The following is a 25,873-nucleotide window of genomic DNA, read 5'->3' on the forward strand; positions in this document are numbered from 1 at the left end:
TCGGCCGTCCAAGCTCCTACGGACGAGATACAACAGCTCCGCGCGAAGATCTTCCGCTTGACGACCGCCGTCGCGACCCTGCAGCAACATCGCGGACGTAGCCAGTCGCGGTCCCAACGACGCCGTCCATCTTCTTCACCAGCACGAACCGACATCTGTTGGTACCACCGCCGCTTCGGCGATAATGCCACTAAGTGCACCACACCCTGCCACTACACGGGAAACGGAACGGCGGAGCACTAGAGGCGGCAAGTGCCTCGGCCACTCCGGACAGCCGCCAACGCCTCTTTTACGTCCCCGACCGCGACACCGGGCTCCGCTTCCTCGTGGATACCGGTGCCGAGGTCAGCATACTACCGGCAACACCTAAAGACAAGCGGATGTCCAGCACCTCGCAGCTCCAAGCTGTGAACGGGACGCCAATTCCCACCTACGGTGAGCGTTCGCTAACCTTGAATCTCGGTCTCCGACGGACCTTCCGCTGGGTGTTCGTCGTCGCGGACGTGCAACATGCCATTATTGGTGCGGACTTCCTCCGACACTTCGGACTTTTGGTGGACATAGGACGAAGGCGTCTCCTCGACACGATAACTAACCTCTCCGTGTCGGGCGTATCATCCGCAGTGCCTTCTCCAGCTCCGGCGCATGTCATTCCTAACGCCCCAACACAATTCACAACCATCTTGCGCGAGTTCCCGGAGTTGACGCGCACTGGCTGTGACGAACGCCCTGTGCAGCACAGCGTTTCTCACCATATTGAAACCACCGGAGCTCCCGTCCATGCTCGACCGCGTCGTCTCGTGACAAGCTGCGAATTGCTCAACAGGAATTCCAGCACATGCTTGAATTGGGCATCGTGCGACCGTCGTCGAGCTCATGGGCCTCACCACTGCACATGGTACAAAAGAAAACAGCCGGAGACTGGAGACCATGCGGCGACTACCGCGCATTAAACCGCGTCACCGCTCCCGACTGTTATCCGATCCCCCACATCCAAGACATAACATCCAGCCTCGACGGAGCATGCATCTTTTCAAAGATTGATTTGGTGCGCGCTTATCACCAAATCCCCGTCGCCCCGGACGACGTGCCGAAGACCGCGATCATCACGCCATTCGGACTATACGAATTCGTCCGGATGCCGTTCGGTCTTCGGAACGCCGCCCAAACCTTTCAGAGGTTCATTGACGAAGTACTCCGAGGACTAACCTTCTGCCGTGCCTATGTCGACGACCTTCTCATCGCAAGCTCATCACCCGCCGAGCACGAACAACACCTCAAAGCTGTGTTCGAGCGTCTCAGGGGCTACGGCATCATCATTAACACCGCCAAGTGTCAGTTCGGTGTAGGTGAGCTGGAGTTCTTGGGACACCACATTGACCACCAGGGCATCCGTCCACTTCCCGCGAAGGTTGAGGTGATCCGGAACTTTCCTCGACCGTCAACACGACGCCAGCTGCGGGAGTTCCTCGGAATCGTCAATTTTTATCGGCGTTTTGTCCCCCACTGCGCAACAACCCTCCAACCCCTGCAAGAATTCCTCAAAAAGAGCCACGGCGAGGCAGCGGCTTTGACCTGGGATGCAACAGCGGAGCGCATGTTCACCAAAATCAAGGCAGACATCGCCGACGCAACCCTTTTGGTGTACCCCGAGGACAACGCTCCCCTGTGCGTCATGACGGATGCTTCGGAAGTTGCGATTGGAGCGGTCCTTCAGCAATGGCAAAACAACATCTGGAAGCCCATCTCCTTTTTCTCCAAGACACTGTCACCCACCGAGCGCAGATACAGCACCTTCGGACGAGAGCTTCTCGCCGCATATCTGACGCTTCGCCACTTTCGCCATCTCTTGGAGGGAAGAAGCTTCTTCATTCTCACTGACCACAAGCCACTGACCTTCGCAATACGATCGCTGAAGTCGGATAGCCAAGCCCACACAACTCGTGAACTTCGCCAAATGTCGTACATCTCGGAGTTCACGACGGACGTGCGACACGTGAGCGGCCGCGACAACCCGGTGGCGGATGCCTTGTCACGCCTCTGCATCGGCGCCGCTGAACGCCCAGTGCTGGACTTCGCCGCCCTTGCTGCTGCTCAGAAAAGAGACACCGAGCTCGGCCAACTGCACACAGCTACGCACTCGATGGAACTGCGAGAGGTACCACTGCCCATGCATGACGCAACTCTGTGGTGCGACATGTCGACGGGAGCGCCTCGTCCATTTCTTCCCGCAGACTTCCGTAAACTGGTGTTCGAGAAACTGCACTCGCTATCGCACCCGGGCATACGGGGAACACAGCATCTCGTTACTTTTCGCTTCGTTTGGCCCGGCATGAATCGCGATGTTCGTCAGTGGGCTCGAGAGTGCATATCCTGTCAGCGAGCTAAGATCCAGCGACATACCATTACGCCCCTCTCCACCTTCGCGACTCCCGATGCAAGGTTCGACCACGTCCACGTTGACATTGTCGGACCGCTACCACCATCACAAGGCCAGCGGTACATCCTCACTTGCATAGATAGATTCACACGCTGGCCGGAAGCTATTCCCATCTCGGACATTACTGCCGAAACCGTCGCTCGCGCTTTTGTGTCAATTTGGATTTCACGCTTCGGAGTACCGTCCATCATCACGACCGATCGCGGACGCCAGTTTGAATCGTCACTCTTCACTCAACTGACGCGCCTGCTCGGATCAAAGCATGCGAAAACAACCGCCTATCATCCGACTGCCAATGGGATCATCGAGCGGTTCCATCGGCAAATGAAGGCAGCCTTGAAAGCACACCAGCGCACCGACTGGACTGACGTTCTGCCCTTCGTCCTTCTTGGTGTCAGGACAGCGCTCAAGGAAGGCCTCTCGTGCACAACAGCAGAGTTGGTCTATGGCACCACACTCCGATTACCTGGCGAATTTTTCACACCAGCGAGCAACAGAGACTTGTCCGACCCAATAAGCTACGTGACCCGCCTAAAAGAGGTCATGGAAGGACTACGCGCGACCCCACCTCGAACGGCTCGTCGAGACCATTCCGTCAGCACACATCTCGACACCTGCACACACGTGTTCGTTCGACACGACGCGGTGCGAACTCCCCTCCAACAACCGTACGACGGCCCCTACAAGGTCGTAAAACGGGGACCCAAACAATTCACGGTCACAATCAGGGGAAACAACCAAGTAATCGCCACCGACCGCCTGAAGCCCGCTTTTGTAAACACCGCTTCCGACGCCAATTTCCCTTTCCCCATCCTTCCACCAGCTACAAATTCTTCGCCTCGTTCTTCACCGGCTTCTCTACCCGCGCAAGACCAGGGAGCGCTCCCTATCTCGAAAAAGCCGGAAAGAACCACACGCTCCGGACGGCGAGTTCACTACCCGGACAGGCTTCAACTCTCCCTGCGTGAACCATAAACTTCAAGTTCTCCTGCTCGTGCCACCTTTCTGCGTTCTGTGCCACTAGGGGGGGAGTGATGTAGAGGCTTGCAGCGACAGCACCGTCTTCCCCGCAACACGCTCCCTCGAGCCGCGGAGGAGGCAGGCACGCACCGGGGATACCCGACACCAGCTCGGGGGCCAGGTTGCGGGCCAGTCGGCCAGACCTCCGTGGTGGTAGACTAAACAACTCAAGTCGCCCCCACGGCAAGAGAGGAGAGAGAAGAAGAGGGCAGACGCCTTGCGAGCAGCGCCCGGTTAGGACGCAGGAACATTCCTCGTAGTTTTAATGTCGTTATTCTTGTGTAATCTCTCAGAAAAATAAAACGAGTTCAGTAGAACATTATTTGAATCCACAATATTCTCTGTCCTACTTGAGCTCATTGAGGGACAGGATTTGTTTGTAGATCTCTTCATGGGGCTTGCCACATCTCCCCTTGCAACTGTCGTGGACTATTTTGCGGCCCTCGTGCCAAAGAATGTTTTGCATCATTTTCTGATTCGATTCTACTAGTCCAGAAATCTGTGACCAAATCACCTTGGTTCTTCTCGAGGTGGCTACTAGTATACATAGGCACTTCCTCTTTTTGCTTACAGGAGCACTCGACAACAACTGTCGAGCTAACATCGGTCAGCACACAGCTGATTGTCCCAGTGATGCCGGTCGTTCCTTTACCCTTCGTCATGTTCTCATTCCCCACCTGCCGAGTCTACCCGACCTTGTGAGATTAGCCCGGGTCTGTGCAACACAGATGTTACCGCAGGAGTGCTACTTTTTGGGGCGTCGTAGGATAAAAAACAAACACATTAGTGCACGGTACAATAACGCGGAGGAGTGCTTTGAGCAGCAGCTGGAATGCTCTGCAAAAAACTCCAGATTTGCGTGCACACATTTTTATGCTATAGTATTGCATCCCAGTTGTGGTAGTGGGAAAGTCGAAGTGCATTTTTGCCTTCTTATTTCTTTCTTTCCCTGCTGTACTTTCACGTCTCGGGTCAGGTGGGCACCCTGCTCGAGCTCGCACGCCCGAATGCCCGTTTTGCGTCTGCGCCCGGGTTGCAAGGAGTGGTGCGTCCTTTTCAGGACTCCGACAGCGACGGGGGTCAGGAGGCGGAGTCCCGGCGCAGGGGCCCCAAGAAGGGCAGTCCCCGAGGACGGCCGCCCCTCTCCACGCCGGGGGAGCTCAAGAAGCGTTTGAAGCTACTCATACGCTCCCTGCTCAACCACACGGTACGTCAATAGGGTGCTCCCGAGTCGAAGCGAGTCATTGTCCCGGGACGTCGGAACCTCTGTCCTCGGCTGGTTTAACACCATCGTAGGCGCCGTGAAATACAAGCTTGCTGCGGGAGACCTCTGTTTCTTGCACAATTTTCCGGTTGGGATACCACCTCATTCTTCGCATGACATGTCGTGTTCTGAAGCAGCTCTTGGCTGCGACGGTTTTGACTTATGCCTGCTCCACTTTTGTCGAAGCTAGTGGCCCCTTGGGTTTTCAACCTCCGGCAAGCCTGACTTGAGTGGTTTATCTTTCGCCAATAGCTAATCTTTTCCTCGGTTGGTTCGGGAAAACTGATTCCTGTTTCATGCTTTGTGTGTGCGGGTGATCTGTGTTGGGAAGTACTTTAAGTATGTTGTACTTGAAGTACTAGCACTTTAAGTAGGTTTAGGAAATTTTTACTCACTTAAAGTAGATTCTCATGGTATTTACAAGTACTTTACTTAAAGTATTTTTTTAACGTGAAAAGTTCTTTCGCTATACTCGTTTTCACCTCAAGAGGCATAGTAAAAAAAAGTCCGGCAACTTGCGGTGCGTTACTATTGCTCCTTTGAGTAGAGAATTAAGATACTGTCGAGACCAGTTATAACGAAGTTATCAGGAATTGGAAATCACTTCGCTTTATCCGCTATTGCGTTATAACCGACTTTGTTTAACGAAGTGCAAAAGAAAATGGAAAATCGTGATCGCTTCGCTGTAGCCGCTATTTCATTATAACCGACTTCGTTATAGCCGGTCTCGACAGTATATGTAGTTGGATTTTAGATTTGATATATGTAACCTCATCAAGTCGTACATGTTTCAAACGCCAAAAAACATTGCTTCTTCTATCCGCAACCGAATCCTGTAAGAACTATTTCATGCGGCATATGAATAATGTGCAAAACTTTCTTTTTTCTTGAGGTGAAAATGAGTTATAGTTGTTCTGGATTTCGTGAGGCCGGATTAAGTTTCCTTACTAGATTTAGCGGGTATACAGACGTCACGTGACTTTGACACCAATTCAGTTTCCCTGCTAAATTTAGCGGGAAAAGTGACGTCACGAATTCGTGTCACGTGACCTCTACAGAAATTCAGTTTTCCCGCTAGACTTGGCGGGAAAATTGATGCCACATGATCTACACATAAATTCAGTTTCCCGGCTAAATATAGCAGTAAAAACCATGTCACGTGACCTTAATACCAATTCAGTTTCCCGGCTAAATTTAACGGAAAAGATGACGTCACATTGCTTCATGTCACGTAACCTCTAAACAAAGTCAGTTTCCTTGCCAGATTTAGTGGGAAAATAGTTGTCACGTGACCTACACATAAATTCGGTTTTTCCGCTAAATTTAGCGGGGAAATTGGCGTCACGTGACCTATACACTAATTCAACTCTTCTGCGAAATTTAGCGGGAAATTTACCATACGTGACACCGATTGCGTATCGGTGTAGCCACAAAGTGCAGTCATTGCTAAACGCTTGTGATGCTAGGATGTTTCACATATCAAACAGAATTGCCTATTTTGTTCTTAGCCCGAGACTGAGGCAGGAAAAAATTAAAGTTTCAAAGTAGAAGAAAAATGAACAGTCGAGGACATGTCTCTAACACAGCTAAAGACAAGTTTATTTGGTCACCCTCTTATATACACTCCACGAACTTCACCACAGAACCTTCTCAACCTCCAAAGCCAAAAGATAACAAAGGTCTCATCTCTTTCCACCACAATTGTCAAAATGGTTAACATCCACCAGCTCGCCTGCGCAATCACTACATTAGAATTACCTAGCAATTTGCCATACATTTTTTTCTGGTACTCCGAGGAAAGTCAAACTCCTAACTTCAAAGTACATTGCCCAGATTTAGTGTCGTTAAAATTGTGTCACAAAATGGTGCCTTGTCAACTCAGAGGCGGGATATTCTACTCTCACCAAAAACCTGAGCAGACGGCACATCACTCGTCTCGTCATTTCTCCGAGTGAAGTACTGGTGGCTTTAAGACCAATACAAATAAGTGCCTTCTAAGTTGGTTGTGCTGAAATAGTTGATCAGCGAGAGTAAAACAATAACTCTGTGGCCACCCGACTTTATCCAATACTCACCGCCCTTTTCGAAAATCCCCGATTGATTACGGAATCAAAGGGCACCACGAAAGATTGTGTTAGAAACTACTTCTTGGAAAGTACATTGTATTTCTAGTACTTTACATCGAGTAAATTGTGCCTGGTGTATATACTACTTTACTTGAAGTACATAACTTCTTGTTTTCTTTGTACTCTCCTTGAAATACTTTTTAGATCTGCTTTACCCAGCACTGCTTATGACTGATTTGCTGAAACAATGAAAGAGTAATTTTATATCCCCTTTTAATCGAACAATCTGAAAGTGCGGAAAGAGCAAAGTGATTCCGAGCAGTTTCTACGGCAGGCACGAGGACGCCAGCTCGGTTTGAGCTCTCGCCCTGGCGGTTTCGCACGGGACACGGCACGACGCGCTTGAAACGTTGATGCACGGACGTCTGCGTGCGTTTTTCTGGCCACAGGACGAGATGGGGCGTCCCCTCATCTCCATCTTCATGGAGAAGCCCCTGCGCAAGGACTACCCTGACTACTACGAGATCATCAGCAACCCCATCGACATGCGCACCATAGATGAGAACGTCAAGGCCAACCGGGTAAGGCGGCCGGCCCCCGCATGGGACGTTTGAACATAGCGCGTCGTTTGGAATGTGGTTCTCCGTATTTCGGGCAACGTAAATCTCCCAGTGCTGTAGCCAAGGACCGCACATCCGTCGCGTCTCACCTGCACCTTTTTCGGTCCTCGTTTTCAAACGCCGCAAGCTTTCCGTGGTGTAAATGCCTACCGAGCAACCCAGTTTTCGACGTCGTTACCCTCGCGTTTTATGCCCAGCGTTGGAATACTTCAGTAGGTGCTGCATTGGTAGGTCGCATACCCGACAACAACGGTACGGTTTCGGTTACGTTGCACCTCTTGTTTAGCGGCTTCGGTTTGAATCATGCTGCCTAATGTTCGAGAAAGGAAGCGTGACTTTTGAGTACCCGCAGTGTGTTCCGGGGCAGGCTTATTGCTTGGGTCCTCTTGTCATGCCGAGTTGTAACTGCTCGGCACAGGGACACCGTGGTTTGAGGGCATCGTAGCTGGAGGTACTTTATGCCATAATCTTGACCACATCGCTGGAGGTACGTACCTTATGCCATAATACCGTATTTACTCGCACAATGAACGCACTCGCGTAATGAACGCACCCCCCAAGTCGGGTCACAAAAATTCGACTTTTTTTTCACCCGCGTAATAAACGCACCCCCAACTCCGACGTCAAAATTTTGACCCCCTCCCCCCACGCGCGCGAAATGAACGTACTTTTTTATCCTGGTGCAGCGAGGTCAGGAATGAAAGGGCAGCATGGGCGAACAAAACGCCTTGCAAAAGGCGTTAAAAAAAAAATTCGAAAAGAGCCAACGGAAGCAAGAAAAAAGAAACATAAAGAGCTTTTTTTTTTTTTTTTTTTTTTCTGCACAGCGCAGTGTGGACTTCGGGGTCGCGTGCCGCGCGCGAGGAGGTGAGAGAAGCGGAGAAGCCCTCTAAGCAAACGAAACAGCTTGCGAAAGGCGGCAAGAAGAAAAAAAAAAATAACCAGGAACTAAAAAAAAAAACAAAGAGCTTTTTTTTTTTTTTTTTTCTTCACAGCGCAGTTTGGACTTTGGAGTCGCGCGCCGCGCGCAAGGAGGTAAGAAAGAGAAGCGGAGAAGCCCTCTAAGCAAACGAAACAGCTTGCGAAAGACTGCAAAAAACAAAAAAAAAAAAAAAAAAAGAGAGAAATTATGGAATTAAGAGAAAAAGAACAAAAACAAAAAGGAGCGTTTCTTTTTTTTTTTTTTGCAGCGCAGTTTGGTTACGGTGGGGGGGGGGGGGGGGAGGAGGGGGGGGGTCGCGCGTTGGGCGCCGCGCGCAAGGAGATAAGAAAGATGAGCGGGAAAGCCCTCGCCTAAGCAAACGAAACAGCTTGCGAAAAACAGGCGGCAAAAACAAAAAAACCCAAGGAGCTAAGAAAAAGAAAACAAGAGGAGATTTTTTTTTTCTTTTTGCACATCCCAGTTTGGTTACGGGACCCGCGCCGCGCGCAAAGAGATAAGTTACGTCGATTTTTCATGATAAAAAGTCCGTTCATTATGCGAGTAAATACGGACGAAAAAATTTTACTTCGCGTAATGAACGCCCCCCCCTAACTTTGCATCGATTTTTCAGGAAAAAAAGTGCGTTCGTTCTGCGAGTAAATACGGTATTGACTATTTCGGCATTGTGACAGTGGTTGTTGCGATTAATTTTTCCCCGACTCTACAGTTACGTTTATGCGGCCGCGACTGGTTCTGCGATTTATTTTTTTGTCACCGCGATTCTGATTGCGGGCACAACGGTTGTCGAGGTCGCGCTTCCGACAGTTTCTTTTCTCGTGCGGCGGTGATTGTGGTGGGAGACGGTGACCCTCGCCGCCTTCTCGACGGCGCTCTGCACAAGACGGACTGACCACTCCCGCAGTATGCGTCGGAGGAGGCCATGCTGGCCGACCTGCGTCTGATGTTCGCCAACTGCCGGCTGTACAACGAGGAGGGCTCCCAGATTTACCGGGACGCAGACACCTTGGAGAGGGCGCTGCACGACAAGCTGCGCGAGCTGGGACCCCTGTACGACTCTCGAGCCTCACGCACCATGCCCCGCCGGTGAGCCACCTCCCGACCTTACCGCCCCGCGTCTTTGGGAGCCGAACCTGCCGGTGAACTTGCGATAAGTTGTTTCTAAAGGGTTTGTGGGATTCTTCCGTCGATTCGTTTGGGTTTCCGGTCTTTCTGCCGACACAACCTCCTTGGCGGGGGATGTTCTGAAGGAAGTGATGCGCCCTGCAGGAACAAGAGCCGCAACCACAAGCTGCGCGTCCTCTACGACACCATCAAGGAGTACACCGACCCCAAGGGACGCAAGCTGTCCACCATCTTTATGAAGCTTCCTTCCCGAGCGGTAAGCTGCCACTGGCCTATGTGGTCGGGACTACTTCAGGTGCAAAGAACTTTAAATACCCCCCCCCCCCCCCCCCCCCCCCAAAGAAAAATGTGTATATATATATATATATATTTTGGTAAGTTAAGCACATTTAAAAGCTTTCCGAGATTCTACCTATTTTGTGTAGGATTTTTTTTTTTTTTTCGTTTTGTTTTTTCAATTCCACTTTTGGGGACGCAATAGCGTAACCTAAATGAAATAGTAGCAAGCCTACGCTATTGTCGTTTTCAAAGGACGTTTATGTTTTGGCAATTTTGTCGTGTGAATTGATTGCAAGTGAGAAGTAAGCAGCTTGCAGGTACCGCAAGGTATCGTGTGGTTTTCTTAGCATCACACTCTTTGTAGATACCGTAAAATACCGGGCAAGCACCCGCTCAAAATTTCGAAATAATCGCGAGAGAATGGGGGATGGGCGCTTGTCCGATCATCAATCTTACATATAAGTGTACTGCGCGTATTTCCTCAGAGCTTACAAATTTGGGAATGGGCACTTATTGTGGAATGGGCGGATGTACGGTATTCTACGGTAGGCTTCCCTGGTTTTTGGGGTTTATTAATTTTCCCTCAAATTTTGTATTTTTCGGCGTCAATTTTTGACGTCTTACAAAGAATCTGCATTTCCCGGGGAATTTGTTGAAGAAAACGAGACATAAACGTGGCAATCCCCAAACTCCTAGCAACATGTGCGTGACCCAAATATTAAAAAACATTTTGGTATTGATAAGCAAAGAAAACCAGACAATGGAGATGTGGTTCACGAAGGAAGTAGCAGCCTCGCAAACATTTCAGTGTGGATAGTGTTCTGAATGAACACAGAATTGAGCTGCAGATAGACTTCTTTTCATGAAGCTTGGATTTCTCACATTCAAGGACAGCTACAATTCCACGTTTCTCGATTTTCTCCGAATCGGATAAAACGGTTTGGAGGGTTCATTTTCGTGGTTCGTCGGTATTTACTGAAAACACGGAACCATATTTGTAGAGCACCCCCTCACTATTCTGTAAAAGGTGTGTAAGACTTCACCTTGATTAGATTACGCTGTAAACAATTTACGTTTATAGGTGCAGACCTTTTAATTTTTTCTAAGAAACAAACTTTTTGGGGGGTTTTAAAAATTTTTGGAAGATTTAAATTTATTCAGGACGTCATAGCGCAAGCATCTATTGAGTGAGACAGCACCAGTCTATGTTCAAATTCGGTTGATTTTTCTAAATATCTTGCAGCCAGTTCTGCTCATGAAATGTTTAATAAGTAGAGCATCAGGTACAAAGCTCGGTAGTTGTCTTTTTGAGCAGCACTTTGGAGTACTACTAGGTACTGCAAAATACCGGGGGAGCACCCGCCCTAGTTCCACTGAAAACTGGATAAATCTAGACATGGGCGCTTGTCCAGTCAAATCAAACACTTAAAGACCGACAACCAGTTTCCGCTTTCCACTTTCCCCCCGCTTTCTCCCCTCCCCCTTTCTACCTTGTCCACCGTTGCCTGTTTCTTCCTCCCCCAGGGTGTTGAAGAGGATCTTCTGCCTTGCAGAATCTTGTGTCTGGTCGTCGGTACTTTTATTGATTAATTTGCAGAATTCCCAAGTTTTGAACAGATTAATTGTGGGCGCTTCTGTATTTTACGGTAGAGTCACAATCGATCAGAACAAGATCGCAGTAGTGTGCAGTTGAGACAGTCTCACTCATCACCCTCTCGGCGTACATGATGATTTCGAGTATGCGCCGATTATCTGCGGTAACGGTGCTGGCGTTGTGACACCCAGGAATACCCGGACTACTACGAAGTGATCAAGAAGCCCATCGACATGGAGCGCATAGCGACTCGCCTGCTCAAGTACAACCAGTACGACTCGATGGACGACCTGCTGGCGGACTTTGTGCTGCTGTTTGACAACGCCTGCAAGTACAACGAGCCAGACTCGCAGATCTACAAGGTACCCCCCTGCCTCTTGTGGAGTCCGTCGGAGGCGGATGCTTGAACACCGCTTAATGGCCTTGACCCTGCAGGACGCGCTGATCCTGCAGAGGATAGCCCTGCAGACCAAGATGGAGCTGAGCAGCGAGGACCTGGAGGACGGAGGGGTGCCCGACGTCCGGGGCCTGGTGCAGGAGCTGCTCACCAACCTCTTCATCTCCGTCTACAACCACCAGGTCCCACCCCTTTCTGTTCTCAACTGCACCCTCTGGGTGCCAACAGAATCGTTGCAGTCTTTTTCCCGAAGGGCTCAGTTAAAATATTTTTCTTAAAGATATGGGGAAGGTATTTCTCGCGAGAAAGACCTAGGGAAATATTTTTTCAAAGGCCTGGGGGTCATTCCCCAAAGGCATAGAAAAAGTTTTTTAGGGACGATCTGGGCCAAGTATTCAACGGCGGCGTAGGGAGTGATCTAGAGGACGAGGTAAAGAGTTTTTAAATACCTAGGGAAACTCCTTTCCTAAAACTTAGGGGAAGCATTTTTTTTTTTTTTTACTTCTGGAGATTTTGGCGGTTTGGGGAAGGTATTCATTTAGGGGTGTAGGGAGCGACTTTTGAGAGAACTAGAGAAAGTTTTTCAAGGACTTGGGGAAACTACTTTCCTGGACACCGAGGGAAAGTTTGCCTAGGGACCCAAGGGAGGTGTTCTCTAAGGACTATTTTCCAAAGGGCCTAGGGAAAGCATTTTCCTAGCGATCTACTCTCACTGGGCAACCAAACAACTAATACAATTCACCGACACTGCACTTTGTTGACTACCTGCTTGATCTTTGGCGGTCCTGCCTGTACCAGAAAATCTTCCTTTCCAAAAATGGGACCTACCTAAATTTGGAGTTAACCGGAATGCTGCACTCATTATCACGTTGCGAATAAACATTTAAAGTAAAAACATCATGCTTTTTCATTTTCATGGCTCTTCTCATGTCTGTGGCCCTAATTGTTACTGGGCATGTACTCTGTACTTACTGAATCTTATTCATAAATTGTTTTGTGATATAGGTTAAGAAAACTAGTTTTACACCAAGCCTCAGATCAATTATAGAAACCTGAACACCAACGTTCAACACCTCTCTCTCCTTGGTTAATCAGAAATGTGATGCAATAATGACTTTTCCTGGATCTTCAACAGCTGGTCTAACAGGGCAGTGAAAGCTATGAACTTGTTAGACCATTTGACTGTCAGCCCTGCACCGCATGATCACACTCACTGCTGATACTCATGCTCATGTTAATAGTTTTCTAGTTCACACGTTGTTAAAGAAAGTTTCAAATTCGGTGCATCCTGTGGGAACCTATGAGCTTATTCACAACTTCCTCAAGATCACAAACTTAGCACGCACCGTCAAACAATGATCCTAGCTCGTTTGCCATGTTGAAAGATGATGGCACTCCAGAAATCCTCTAGGGGCCTAGGGAAGGGGGTTCCTTAAGGATCTAGGGAAAGTTCTTTTTATCAGTCTAAGGCTTTTAGGGTTTGCAAAGCCTTCGCCTCAACGCAAAACCCTCGCCCCCCTCTCCTAAATAAAAAAAAAAATTTTTGTTGACCTTGGATAGGTGGTACAGCCGTTACCATCTATCCATTCATTCATCCTTTTACTTGATGCTTCTCACCTCTGTCTATAACAGTAAAGGATACCAATTAGTTGTCACTGCAATTAGTTGTCTTATTTTATACACCCCCTTCCCCTTCCCCCATTATCATGGGGTCCCCCATCACTTTGGCGGGTCCCCAAGGAGTCCCTGACACATCCATGCTTGAGAACCACTGATCTAGGGAAAGCATTAATCTGGTGGCACAGGGGTCGTGGAAAGTGTATCCCTAAGAACCCCGGGGAATGTTGACAGGACGAGGAAGGCCGCTGCTACAGTGATTCCCTGGTTGAGCTGTCGGAGTCTGATGAGTCGAGCCAGCAACCGCCAGCCATGGGCGACGAAGACAGGTGAGCTCTGTCCCGCCTCGGACCGGATTGGGTCAAGCCGGATTGGTTCAGACCGAATATGTCGTGCTTACTCGCCTCTTGTTCCTCCCACAGGAAATCTCCCCTATCACTGGACTTGATCAAGCGCAAGCTGGACAAGGTGAGGGTGGGCGCCCTGATGGCAGACGTCGCAGAGGGCACTCGGAGTTTGCAGGTTTTGAGTTTTTTTTGCTTAGGGGCATGCAGGCGGCTTCGAAAACAAGCTTGTTGTGCCTCATGAGGGTCAAAATAAAATAAAATCATGATTTTTCTTTTTAATCAATTAAATCAAAATTATTTTATTTTAATCCATATTTTTATATAAGACAGATTTATTTTATTTAAATCAGATTAATTTGATTTAAATTACTCTGGCTAGAAAATAGTGACACCTTATCACTTCATGTATTTTTAAACATGCAGACTGATTGTTCAATCCGTTGGATCAAGAATAGCAATGCAGAAGAAAGAATGACTAAATATGAAGTACAATTTAATTAATTACTCTTTATTGATGTAACCTCAGCCATACTAGAACAAAGACAGCTTGATTTTTTCAGTTAGCTAAATAACTTTATTTGCTTTTTTTTTTATCTGATTGTGGATGTGCGCCTTGGAGGTGTTGGTGGTGTCTAGCGTGTTTTTCTCTCTCTGCAGGGCTGCTACCTGCGCCTGGATCGCTTCCAAGAGGAGATGTTTGAGGTGTTCGAGCGGGCGCGGCGGGTGTCCCGCACCGACTCCCAGGCCTTCGAAGACTCCGTTGAGCTGCAGGTGACCGCCTCTTGGCCTTCTTTCTGCCCTAGGGCCTTCAGGTCCCATCTGTCGCCTTAGCTGTAGCTCCGCAGCGAAGACGGAAAGTTGTGGGGCAACTCGACCTAATGTAAACTTGAGGGGTGGACTTTGGAGTCCAACTTACTTCTTCAGAAAATACTGGGGAAATGTACTCCAAGTAGAATTACTTTTTCATTTTATTTTGGGTAAATTTCTGTAAAACGTTTTTTAAACTTTGTTGTTTTTTTGCAAATATGGCATTTCCCGGAATTTCTTTTTGTTAAATTTCCCATTCCCAGAGGGTTGGCCCTTACCGGAATTTTGTATCGTCTTAATCTCAATTTTCGAAACATGAATTTAAGAAGAAAAAAAAAATGTATGAACATAAATTTATTGAGTGGCACAGAAAATCATTTTAACTATAAGCAATATTTGCTAGAAATCTATGGGATGCGGCTTTTTTTGTTACGAAAATGCTGCCTCCTCACGGTAAAGGCCCAAATAGTATTTCCTAAACCTGAAACCGCGGTGGGGACTAGCACAATGACACATTTAGCTTGGCTCGTGTTGCGAGATACAGCAGCATTCACGTGTCCTGAAGAGACATTAGGGACACCGGGTCTGTGCACAAAGTTAGCGAGAGGCATCGTTGAAGTTGAGCAGTTAACAATGCCCCTTTGTCAATAATCGGAGATTAGAAAGGGTAGTGGAGCGGCCTCACCTTAGGATTGCTAACTCGGTGCTTCGTCAAAGTGTCTTTAGCTTTTTCACGGTAGTTTACGATATCAGAACTGTTTTAAAATAAATCCGAAGTGATGAAAAAAAAAAATGTGACATCCAGTGTATTTTAGATTTAGTTCAAAAACCCGGAGCTCTAGCTTCAAGTAAAGTGACATACATTTGCAAGAGACGGGCTTACCGTATTTACTCGAGCATATGTTGACCCCGCATATAAATCAATTCCTGGCCGAGGATAAAAGAAAAAAAAAGGAATTGATTATAGGTTGTATTTTTTTTTACAAGAATGGAGGAAAGTTTGGGCAAAAGAAGCAAACAAGCGTTTATTTACAGCACACTCAGCTAAATCACAGCAGGAGGCCAAAAACTTTATCGTCGTCGGATGCTTCGTCAGCTTCATCTACACCCTCGGAAACTCGCTACAATACCACGCTCGTGGTGAAACTCGGGTTCGGGCAACGTTTGAAGTACTACGTCAAGTGCAAAGCGCAGGAAGTAACAAACTCCCAACCCCCCGCCTGCCCCGTCTGCAGTCGTACTTCATCCGTCTGCGCGACGAGCTGTGCAGCCAGGGGGAGGTGCTCCAGAGCCCCGCACTGAACTTCGGCCAGTCGGACCTCACCCAGAACGTAGACACGATGCGAGCCCAGAAGCTTCCGCTGGAGCAGCAGGAGGCCGCCGCCGAGGCCGACGCGGAGCGCTCGTCGCGGGGATCGCCCAAGGTGAGCGAGCAGCCACTTTGGGGGTTCCTTTGACGTGCCGCCGCCGACCCAGAAACTGATGACGGAAACGGGTCGTTGGCTCTCGCGGTAGTCTTGCGCGACGGCAACATTTACCAGGTCTTGTGCCGCGAGACTGGCGCATCTAGTACGAACGACGACTAGATTCTCGTTTGCACGCTCGCGTTTGCTTTTGACCGAGTTCTTGCGGTGTCTTGCGTCACGCCGGCGCCGTGTACGCGGTGACCACGTAACTGCCATTCGCTAGAGCGAAAGTTTTGCCATGTTTGCGAGATCAAATATATGTGTTATTTAGGACAGACAGTCGTTGATGTCCTTGTCAGACATTCTTCGAGCCAAGAAATAAAGAACGGTTTGCGGAAAAAATAGACAATGTACGAAAAATAGAAAATATACGGAAACGCCAAGTATTCCACGGCTACCAGATGGCGCCGGCACGCCTTCGCGTCCTAAGACACTCCAGGAAGTTTTAAGGCACTCAGTTGTCAGTAGTCGCTAGCGTTTGATCCAGCCCTAAAAGACACTGAAAAGGAAATGAAAATATATATTTTTAACAACATAAAAAAATCCCCAAGATCTTTTTTGTAAAATTATTTACAGTGCCAGACTTGTTTTAGTTTACAGGTTTCAAATGCGCCTGCCAAGAATGGGTACGAAACGTCACCAGATGTACATGCCAAGGGCAGCGTCTTCATGGGCTACCTCTCCTCCCTTTACCTCTCTCTCTTCAGCGCTCCTCCTTTCCACTTTTCTTGCGTGTGATTTCGCAAGAAGAGGATGTCAACACTGCCCCTGGCTTGCCTTCGCGTCGTTTGGCACGCGCGTTTGAAAGCTATGAACTAAAACAAGTCTAGCAGTGTAAATGGTTTTACAAAAAAACATTTTTTGTCACAAATTTCTTTTGTAATATTTGCAATTTTTCCAGAAATTGTAAAAATCTGGAATGTTTTTTAATGTTTTTTTTAAGAGAGCAGTTGCTTCAGGGGTTTAACAGGGGTTCGGAGATCGCCGAGCATACCAGAAGGTATGCTCGGCGATCTCCGAACGTTTTGGCTAAGAGGCCGGATCAGGAACCTGTTGCAGTGTCAAGGGCCAGAAATAAACAAGATTACATAAGTGAGGAAATCCTGAATAAATGAACCCCAATGAGTGTTTGAATAAAAATATTTAAACTAGAGAAAAAAAAATATTCCTGATGTTGAAATGTAATATGACATCGCAAAATATATGTAATCCAGAGAACTCGCCATACGTAAATCAAAGCGCATAGGAACTCCGGCATGTTTACGCAGGGCGGAATACAAAGGATGATGGCAGATCTGAACCTGACGATGGCAATATGCGAGAGTTATGACACATGATACTAGGCACATAATACATGAAAATGCAAAGAAATTTTATCATAGTTACACGGAACTGCTGGTGATGAAGACGTACAATAAATAATATGGTGAGAGATTCTACGTTTTAAGGAGAGACATGGGCCTAAATTTTAATTTTTTTTTTATTATTTTTTTTATTTTTACGTTTTCAGTCTTAGAAACTAACTATACACCCTTACACTAAATTTGATAACCATACGCCAAATAGTTACGTTGATATAAAATATTTTCAACACATTGTGAGGCAGTAACAAAGTAAAGGAGTTCAATGTTTGAATGCATTTTTCTCAGTTCCACTTTTTTCTGCAAATTTCATACGAAGGAATCTTTTGTTCGAAGGTAAAAGTATTCTGATACCATAATCAAGAAGTTTCTGAACTGAGATTTACGGGGGAATCGGGCTATCTACTTTATTTTGTTTTAAGTTGAAGTCCTCAGTGATAAAAAATGAAGTTTTCAAAAATTGACATAGGACAGATATGCTTCTCATATTTTGAGCTAATAACTCTTCCTGAAATATTAACATTTAAGTTATAAAAAGAGGCCACATCTCCACGTGGTGAATGATGTTGATTGGGGCGAAGCTCTGGTGGTGCTGATGATACCGATTTTATTGTTCATAAATAGTGCTGATGGGGCTGATTTTTTTTTTATTGCTCATAGGTAGTGCTGAGGTTTTGGTTGCGTTTTGACTTCATTATTACTGCTTTATGGTCAATGAAATGCAGAGCCAGTGGTTCTTCTAGCGAATCAGCTTGGATCCGCTAGAAGCCGTGGGAACGCATCTCCACCGCTTAATGTCAGAAAGAGAATGTGTGATATGGATCGTGGTTAAATACGCAGTTGAGCATTTGACCGCAGCGCCCTCCCGTCTATAAACGTTGAGCCAGTGCATGCAAAGTTTAACGCGATTATATACGCATTTGACCGCAGCGCCCTCTCCTGTATAGACGTTGAGCGGCTACATGCAACGTTGGAGTGTAGCGTAGTGGTTAAGACGTCTGCTTCGTAAGCAAGCGGTCCTGAGTTCGAACCCCCGTGCGGGCTTACATTTTTTTGTTTTTTTAAAGTGGGCCGATTCCAAAGGCAGTGCAATCGATGTGAGCACGAACGCCGGAAGGATGGACAAGGCTAGACCCTAAGGAGCTTCGCCCCTAAAACTAGATAGCCCGAAGTCTGACATCCCCCACTTTATATTCAAGCAGTCAAAATGGTGCTTAATAGCTTCATTTGCACATCATAGATTTTTTAACAAAGTGACACATCATCTTATGCAGGTACGTAAATTTGTCCTAGAGAGCTGAAAGTTTGCATAGTACACCTATGTCTGAAGTTAAATCTCCCCTGCTAATTTCATTCTGAGCACTTGAGTAGTTCAGAAGTTTGACCTCTAGCCAGTGTCCCCCCTTAGTTACATATGGGCTATTGGTACTTTGCTATCATTAGGAATATGTTCCTTGTGGAAACTATAATTAAATGTCTGACAAATACACTTTTGCATTTCTTTAATGTTAAACTGATGTGAGTTTCCAACACAGTGCCAAGCTGCGAAGACAAATTCCAGTTTTGACCTCGCCAGCAAAAAGGAAAGAGTAAGCATACAATTTGCATTGGTTAATTTACGAGTAATTGTCGATGAGAGTGCCGAAGCCAGGCTTGACAAGTTTGGAAATCCTGTGAGGTGTGCGGCTTGTAACATTGAAGAATCAGCATGCTGACACAGAACATACTTTGTATACTTATGTGTAATATGCAGTGTCCCACTTTTCAGTGACCTGCAAATTTTTAAGAACATATAAAATGCATGAACTGCCAGTAGTGATTGCGTTTCTCCAAGGAGAGGAGTGATTGAAGTAATTGGAAAACGTTTGATGTCACCCGAGTGTTGAAGTACATGAAGCTAGTACCTGTTAAGTTGGTATTATCCAGAATCATATGTTCACCAACACATTAAGGCCATTTTGAGTATGTGTACTTCTCAAGAAAGACTAGAAATGCTTCTTGTTCATGCGAGTGAAGTGCACAGTGGAAGCACTGCCTTATGTAAGGGATGTTGTATGCCGTAAAGCGGATCTACCTTAGCTGAAATTTGTGATGTGCGAATATTCAAATTTTCTAATCGTAGTTTCGAATAATATGCTATTCAATATTCGCTTCAAGATTAACTGCGATATTCATATTTCTTGAAGTGTTGATTGCAGCAAGTTAGCCCTGCTGAACGCGCTTCTTACCAAGCATTGGTGCACTGCGGGTAAGCAACACCCTCAGAGCTCACTTCTGTGGGTGTGGCTTCCTTGCAGCGCACCAGTGCCTGGTAGGAAGCGCACTCAAAGGGGCTAACCCATCGCGATCCACACTTCAAAAAGTAAAATATTGCAGCTGCATGCTTAGCAGGAAAGCTAATTTCCAAAGCTGGATGGTGCACGTGCTTGCCTGGTGTATTAAAAAAGAAACAAAAACATTGTGGATGTTGATCATTGCATTGCAGTAAAATTTTCAAAATTAAACTGGCATGCCTGAGTATATGAGAAGCAAAGATGCCCTGACAACCTGTGTTAATCATGATACATGATTTAAAAAAATATATTTGTATATAGCCAGAATATTTATAAATCTCCTTGATGAGGTATAACTGGGCATGTCTATAGGATTAATTTAAAGTCAAGTGCATTGTCTACTTGCCACCCCAATGCAGGCATTGGACTTTTTGAGGCCAGTCAATAAATATAGTTAGAATAAAATTAGCTTAGAAATGGACAAGTGGAAGCTTGACAAAAACTTTCACAAGTTCAGCTGGGTTTCCAATTAATTAAGCGTATTGCGGTAGTTAAAGGCTTAGAGAAACTATTCGATATTCAATTAGAAAATATGTGGTCAAAACCGCTATATTTGCTTTGAATCGCTTCGAACTCAAAATTCATTCTTCACTCATGACTAGCTGAAATATTTTAGGTGTTAAGAAAGCAGTATGACTAGCATTAACAAAAGGTGTGGTTTTGTTTTCTTTTTTCGGTGAAATTATTGTTGACCTAAGGTAAGTGGTTTTTTAACAACTCCATTCTACTTCCAGTTATTTTTTTTTTCTTTTTCATGAAGCTTTAATAATTGTACAGGAATTGCAGCACTTGGTGTTATATCTCAGCTGCTGTAGTAGAACCTCCATAATAAGGCTTGTTCCTTCAGGAAAAATCTTTACTTTATTAGTAGATCAAAAGTGCCCTTACCAGCATTACTAGTATACTATTTGCATCACTATATGCACATAGTGAAGCAAGTCACAATATGAATTGCTATACTGGCAACTGCTAAAAGTAGGGATTTTTTCTGCCTTTATGAACTTTTTATCTGAGCTATTCATATTTTTGCAGTGGTGACGTTTCTAGCATATTCTGCTTCTCTACATTAAATATTGGTAATCTTGAAGTGATGCTTACGCATTTGGCATTGACACTATAGGCAATATGAAGTACCCGCAGTAGTAAGAACACTGTCAGTGTACAAAAACTGTTCATAATGTGGATGCAGCTTTCAAAATAGGCACATTAAAACATAGCCAACATGCGCTTACTGGCTTGAAAACATGTTTGGTTTCATCCAAATTAAATGGTAGAAATTATTTAATTCTTTTTTTATGTAGTTGAACACCGTTAAGCTGTATGTTTTCTTTTTTTTTTTTGTAACATTTACCGGAAGAAGACATTTGTATTTACATGGATCACGCAATAGAGATTTATGCTGCGCTGCATTACACATCTACAAAGTTTCCAGGTAGAGTCTCGGATCAGAACACACTCCAGTTTTTTTCCCCCTCGACGACAATGAGTAATTAAACATGAGGAAGATACATAGAAAGGGGGGACGGACAACAGAGACTTCCGACGCGCTCGTTTTGTACTTGACAATGAGTATTATCTCATTTAATAGAATGACTGCATGGAATGTTTTGCAGGAGGAAGACAAGGGCCAGGAGATGTCTTCCTCGGAGAGCACGGAGCACAGGGGCATCGTGATTCGCGTAGGGGACTTCGTTTATGTTGAGCCCCGGTGAGTTCCTTCTCCCGCCCCTTCGAAACTTTTCAGCGAGAACCACACACTTCTGAAAAGTGGTTCACTCCTTCCCCGCATAGTTACCCCCGTGGCGACCCAACCATGTGACGAGCTAGAGTATGCAAGTCTCGTAAAACTGCCAAGGCAAAACCTGAACTCTCCTCTCATTTCACATGACCTCATAACCCCCCTTCCCCCCAAGAAACCTGCTATAAAATATGGTGCCGAGGCATCTTCCACTTAACTTCCCTGTGCTGAGTCCTCTTTGAGGTCACACTGTAACCGGAAAACACAGGCAAAGGAACGTGGTTTCCGCGACTTAGGGAGTTGCATGCCCTTGGCTTCACTGTTCACGAACCGACCTAAAAAAAATTCGAGCAACAACCGATTTGTTTTGTCATACCGCACCTGGTGAACTAGAGTAACTTGTTTTCTTTTGTAAAATCCGTTCCTTTTCCGGTTGGCAAAGTTCTTGTGCCATGGAGAGGTGGTCAAAGACTCCAGGGAGCGTTATTCTTTCGTTCTTGTTGGTCCCTTGTGAGTGTCATTTTGTCTCACATCTCACCCGAAGTGGTGCACTCTCTCGTTGCCAGGGAGAAGGGCATGCAGCCGCACATCACCAACGTGGACCGGCTGTGGCGGGACAAGAACGGGGACCAGTGGCTCTACGGCTGCTGGTTCTACCGCCCCAACGAGACCTTCCACCTTGCCTCCAGGAAGTTCCTCCAGAAGGTGCGCTCGGCGATTGATTGATCGGGCGACGGCCGAAGCGCCCCATAGTTTGAGACCTCAATTTTTTTTTTGTATTTTTAGGTTCGTCTTTCTCTTTTACCGTCATGCTCACTTCAGCCCTAGCATCATGTTGAAAATCAGCATTTTTATTATATTTGAGGAATGGCAAAAAGCAAACGTGACGGATATCTTTTGTTTGAAACCTTGTTCCCCTTGTTTTTGTGTCTGTGCTTCTGACTTTCACCATCCTCTGCGTTTTTTTCTTCTTGTGATTTTTTAATATTGGTTTGCTCCGACTTATTTTTGCTGCAAAAAAAGTTCTTTTTGTTTTTGTTTTTGTTTAAAGAACACCTTTTGTTTACCCGCTTAATTAAGGGGTAACCAAAAGCATCAAAAGGCTGCCAAGCAATCCCAGAAATCTTGCCATACTTACAACCAAACAGTTCTCAACGCCATAGGCTTTGCTTACCGCATTAAAAGTGGGATCCCGTGGCTCGTGGCAATGCATCCATAAGCGGGTTGTGTACGCCAAGGTTGTGTCTATTTTGAAGGAACATTCGTAAATCTTTAAGGTCTCAACGTACCTTTGGGGTACTAAAAGGGATGTGAGAGTTGCCCCAAATAATCGCAGGGTACTCTCTGTGTTATTGAAAGTCCCCTCATTGCCTCTGCCCCAAGGAAAAGTGTCCTCCCAGTTAACGCCCAACTTTATGCCAGGGCTGAGGCTGACCGAAGCATCGTTGTGGTGGCTTGCTTGCAGGAGGTGTTCAAAAGCGACAACTACAACTCCACCCCGGTGAACCAGGTGCTTGGAAAGTGCTACGTCATGCCCGTCCGGGACTACTTCAAGAGCAGGCCGGAGGTACGGCTTTCCGGCTCTCTATGGTGCGACTTAAAGTGCGCCCAACATTGGTTTCTCAAACTTGTCTGAAATGTTGAAGCAATATGTGCTCTTGTAGAAGGTTTGCCGGGTCACGTGGCATTGTTTCTTTTGGTGCGGAATGTGTTTAAGGGCTGACCCCCATGGAAAGTGTGACCTGCCATTATGAGAATGTGGAATACAGATGAAAATCTGTACAAAAGAAACACATAATTGAGAAGTAGTTACTATAAATTTGGAGGAAAGAGAAGCTTCAAATGTCGCCCAACGAGAATTGAACCCAAGATTCTAAGCTTTTTAGAACTCAAACCCAAGACTCTAAGGTTCAAGATAAATTTTTAACACTTACATTTAGAAGCTTATACCCCTGTCAGATGGCGTTTTAAAGATCCTTTTCAATAAGCTCCTTTATAAAAACGGCGAACCAGCGCACGCCGTTGAGCACGTGCGCGCGCCACAGAGCACGTGCGCACTCCACATCGCGAGCTGATTGGCCGATTTTTTAAAGGAGCTTAATGAAAAGGATCTTTAGGACGCCATCTGACACTGGTATTACTCTTGTTTATCTGTACTGGTTTTTTTTGTTTGTTTTTTGCTTACAGTATGTGTATCTCTCCCAACATAGAGATCAAGCTCTAGTTGGCACCCCCTACTCTGTCCTTTCTCTTCTTTCTTTGTGGCTGCTGGCGAGAAAGCAAAGTATAAGGGGCCCTTGCAGAAACCCCACGAAATCCTGCGTTTGTGCCTGCTGCGAAACGTTTTGTCTCCAGAATTTCGTACAAAATGGATCTCTTCCCTCTCCAAATGTTGCTTTGACGAAGAGAGAGCGTAAATATATCAGCTCGCTAAAAAACTGTTTTGAAAGTCAGCTACCGTGCTCAAATCGTCTGGATGGTCACTACCAGAAGTTTAAGCAGTAATGCTTATACTTATGGTATAAGTACAATGCTTATACTTACTATATGAGCCACGTATTGGTGCACAACTGTGGGTGAAACATGCCTTAGTGTGTGCCCCAATATTAATATGGTCCAAATACAAAGGCCTCTGTACCTCCTAAATGTGCCCATCGAAGTGAATGGTCTTCCTGCAGGGCTTTGAAGACAAGGATGTGTATGTGTGCGAGTCCCGCTATTCTGCCAAGGCCAAGGCCTTCAAGAAAATCAAGGTATGGTCGCCATTTAATACTTGTATAAAAAGACCCTTCCTAATGGTAGGAATTAAATATTTGTTCATTGGCTAATCAAAACACCCATAGAAAAATATCAAGGTACATAACACCTTGAGAACAACCCAACATCCACATTGTGCAAACTGTTTGAAGTTTGGACCCGCCCGATCACCCGATAATGAAGATGTGTGGGCCGTTTGTTTGCCACTCGAATGTACGACACGAGACGGATGAACATTGAGGTGGCACAGCTTCGGGGGAATCTAGTTGCGCATCTTCGAAGAACGAGGTGCACACGAGGATGCGCCACTTGGTGCTTGGGGATGCACCAAGTCAGATGTAGCCGGGGGACGCACCCGACATGGTACGTTACCCCCGATTAGTCGTAGGAGCTTGCACACCTTTCTCCGTCTATTTGGTGCTTTGGTGTCGCATTCGTACGTAGTTTCAAGACCCGCTGTGAAGACAATTGCGAACGATTTGTTCCTTTGCAGATCTGGAACTTCTTCCCCAACGAACATACGGAGCTGCTACCTCGGGAAGAAGTGCTCTCGCCGATTCGGGTGCCCTCCGTGTTCAAAGAGGGTGCGGAGCGCACCGGCAGCGGCGACGCCTTTGGCCTGGGGCTCCAGGACGAATTTGCGGTGGTGGAACGACCGCGCCCGGTACGTACCCCTACTCCACGTTTGCCCGCCTTCGCGAATTCAGGGGAAGGCCCAAATCTGTGCTCGGTCGCCCGATTGAGCCGCACAGATGAGATTCTCGACGCTGAACGCCGCCATTTCTCCCACAAACACGAGCTGGTGGCGGGCACAAGTTTGAGAATTCGTCGGCACAGAGACCCACCCATGTCGAAAGTTATTAACAGGCACAGAAGATTTCACACTTTTGCCTCCCGGCTACAGTTTGGCATCACATCCGAGGGACCATGTGTGGGCAGTCATTGCTTAGAGTTTGTTTTAAGTTATGAAACACGACGAGTGACTTTCAGAAAAGATGGTGCTGACCGGTCGACCGGAGGAGCTTTGCACCTGAGGTTTAATCCTTGCACTTGCAGAATGTGTCTCTGCCGGCTCCAGGCGACGAGGAAGGCGTCACCTACTACGAGCAGCTCAACCTCCCCTCTGGAGTCTTCAAGCTGGGTGAGCCCCAAAACGGCAGTTTTGAGCGTGCGCCCGCGAACTGTCTCGCGTCCGTCCTTCAAAAAGTAAACCGAAATATTTACGAGGACTTTGATCCTTCAACCTTAACCCCGACACTCTTTATTTTTCTTTTCCAGGCGACTGCTGCTACGTCCGCACAGAGCACTCCAAAACCCTGATCGGCCGAATCGACAAGATGTGGATGGACCGAGAGTGAGTGCTTGCTCGCCGTGGAGCTTGTACCAACGCGTGTCTTGCACCATGCGGTTGGACAATGTTTCATTCTGTTGGTAGCGATTACAACTCGCATTCACTTCCTCACGTTTGACACCAACATTATGCGGAAAGCAAGTTGTCTGGTTCTTGCGCAGAGTTGCGGCAACTTCAGAATGTTGCCGAGCTCCGATTGGTTTTGATTGGAAGGATAGTGGGTAGACCTCAATGCTAAATACCTTTGAGGTCCACCCACCATTTTTTAAAATCAGCCAATAAGAGCTCGGCGTTTTGACATCACGCAGCCCCCTGTGCAAGAAGCAGACGAACTTGCACTCCGCATAGCGA

The 25,873-nt window shown here is 46.7% G+C and overlaps 1 protein-coding gene across 1 annotated transcript in view; it reads left to right on the plus strand.

Annotated features, from left to right (window-relative positions):
* The window catches only part of LOC8052464 (protein polybromo-1), a 60,848-nt gene that overhangs the window by 12,910 nt on the left and 22,065 nt on the right, over positions 1-25,873 (plus strand). The window contains exons 12-29 of the mRNA XM_029988875.4: positions 4,521-4,667; positions 7,240-7,371; positions 9,255-9,436; positions 9,620-9,731; positions 11,540-11,710; positions 11,784-11,927; positions 13,597-13,691; positions 13,785-13,830; positions 14,367-14,480; positions 15,752-15,940; positions 18,879-18,932; positions 21,290-21,384; positions 21,981-22,119; positions 22,880-22,981; positions 24,093-24,167; positions 24,665-24,835; positions 25,228-25,312; positions 25,450-25,525. Coding sequence (XP_029844735.2) covers positions 4,521-4,667; positions 7,240-7,371; positions 9,255-9,436; positions 9,620-9,731; positions 11,540-11,710; positions 11,784-11,927; positions 13,597-13,691; positions 13,785-13,830; positions 14,367-14,480; positions 15,752-15,940; positions 18,879-18,932; positions 21,290-21,384; positions 21,981-22,119; positions 22,880-22,981; positions 24,093-24,167; positions 24,665-24,835; positions 25,228-25,312; positions 25,450-25,525 — 2,129 coding nt within the window. The remainder of the gene's footprint in view (positions 1-4,520; positions 4,668-7,239; positions 7,372-9,254; positions 9,437-9,619; positions 9,732-11,539; positions 11,711-11,783; positions 11,928-13,596; positions 13,692-13,784; positions 13,831-14,366; positions 14,481-15,751; positions 15,941-18,878; positions 18,933-21,289; positions 21,385-21,980; positions 22,120-22,879; positions 22,982-24,092; positions 24,168-24,664; positions 24,836-25,227; positions 25,313-25,449; positions 25,526-25,873) is intronic.

Source organism: Ixodes scapularis, unplaced genomic scaffold (genome assembly GCF_016920785.2).
Source record: "Ixodes scapularis isolate PalLabHiFi unplaced genomic scaffold, ASM1692078v2 PGA_scaffold11__112_contigs__length_91849675, whole genome shotgun sequence".
NCBI lineage: Eukaryota > Metazoa > Arthropoda > Arachnida > Ixodida > Ixodidae > Ixodes > Ixodes scapularis.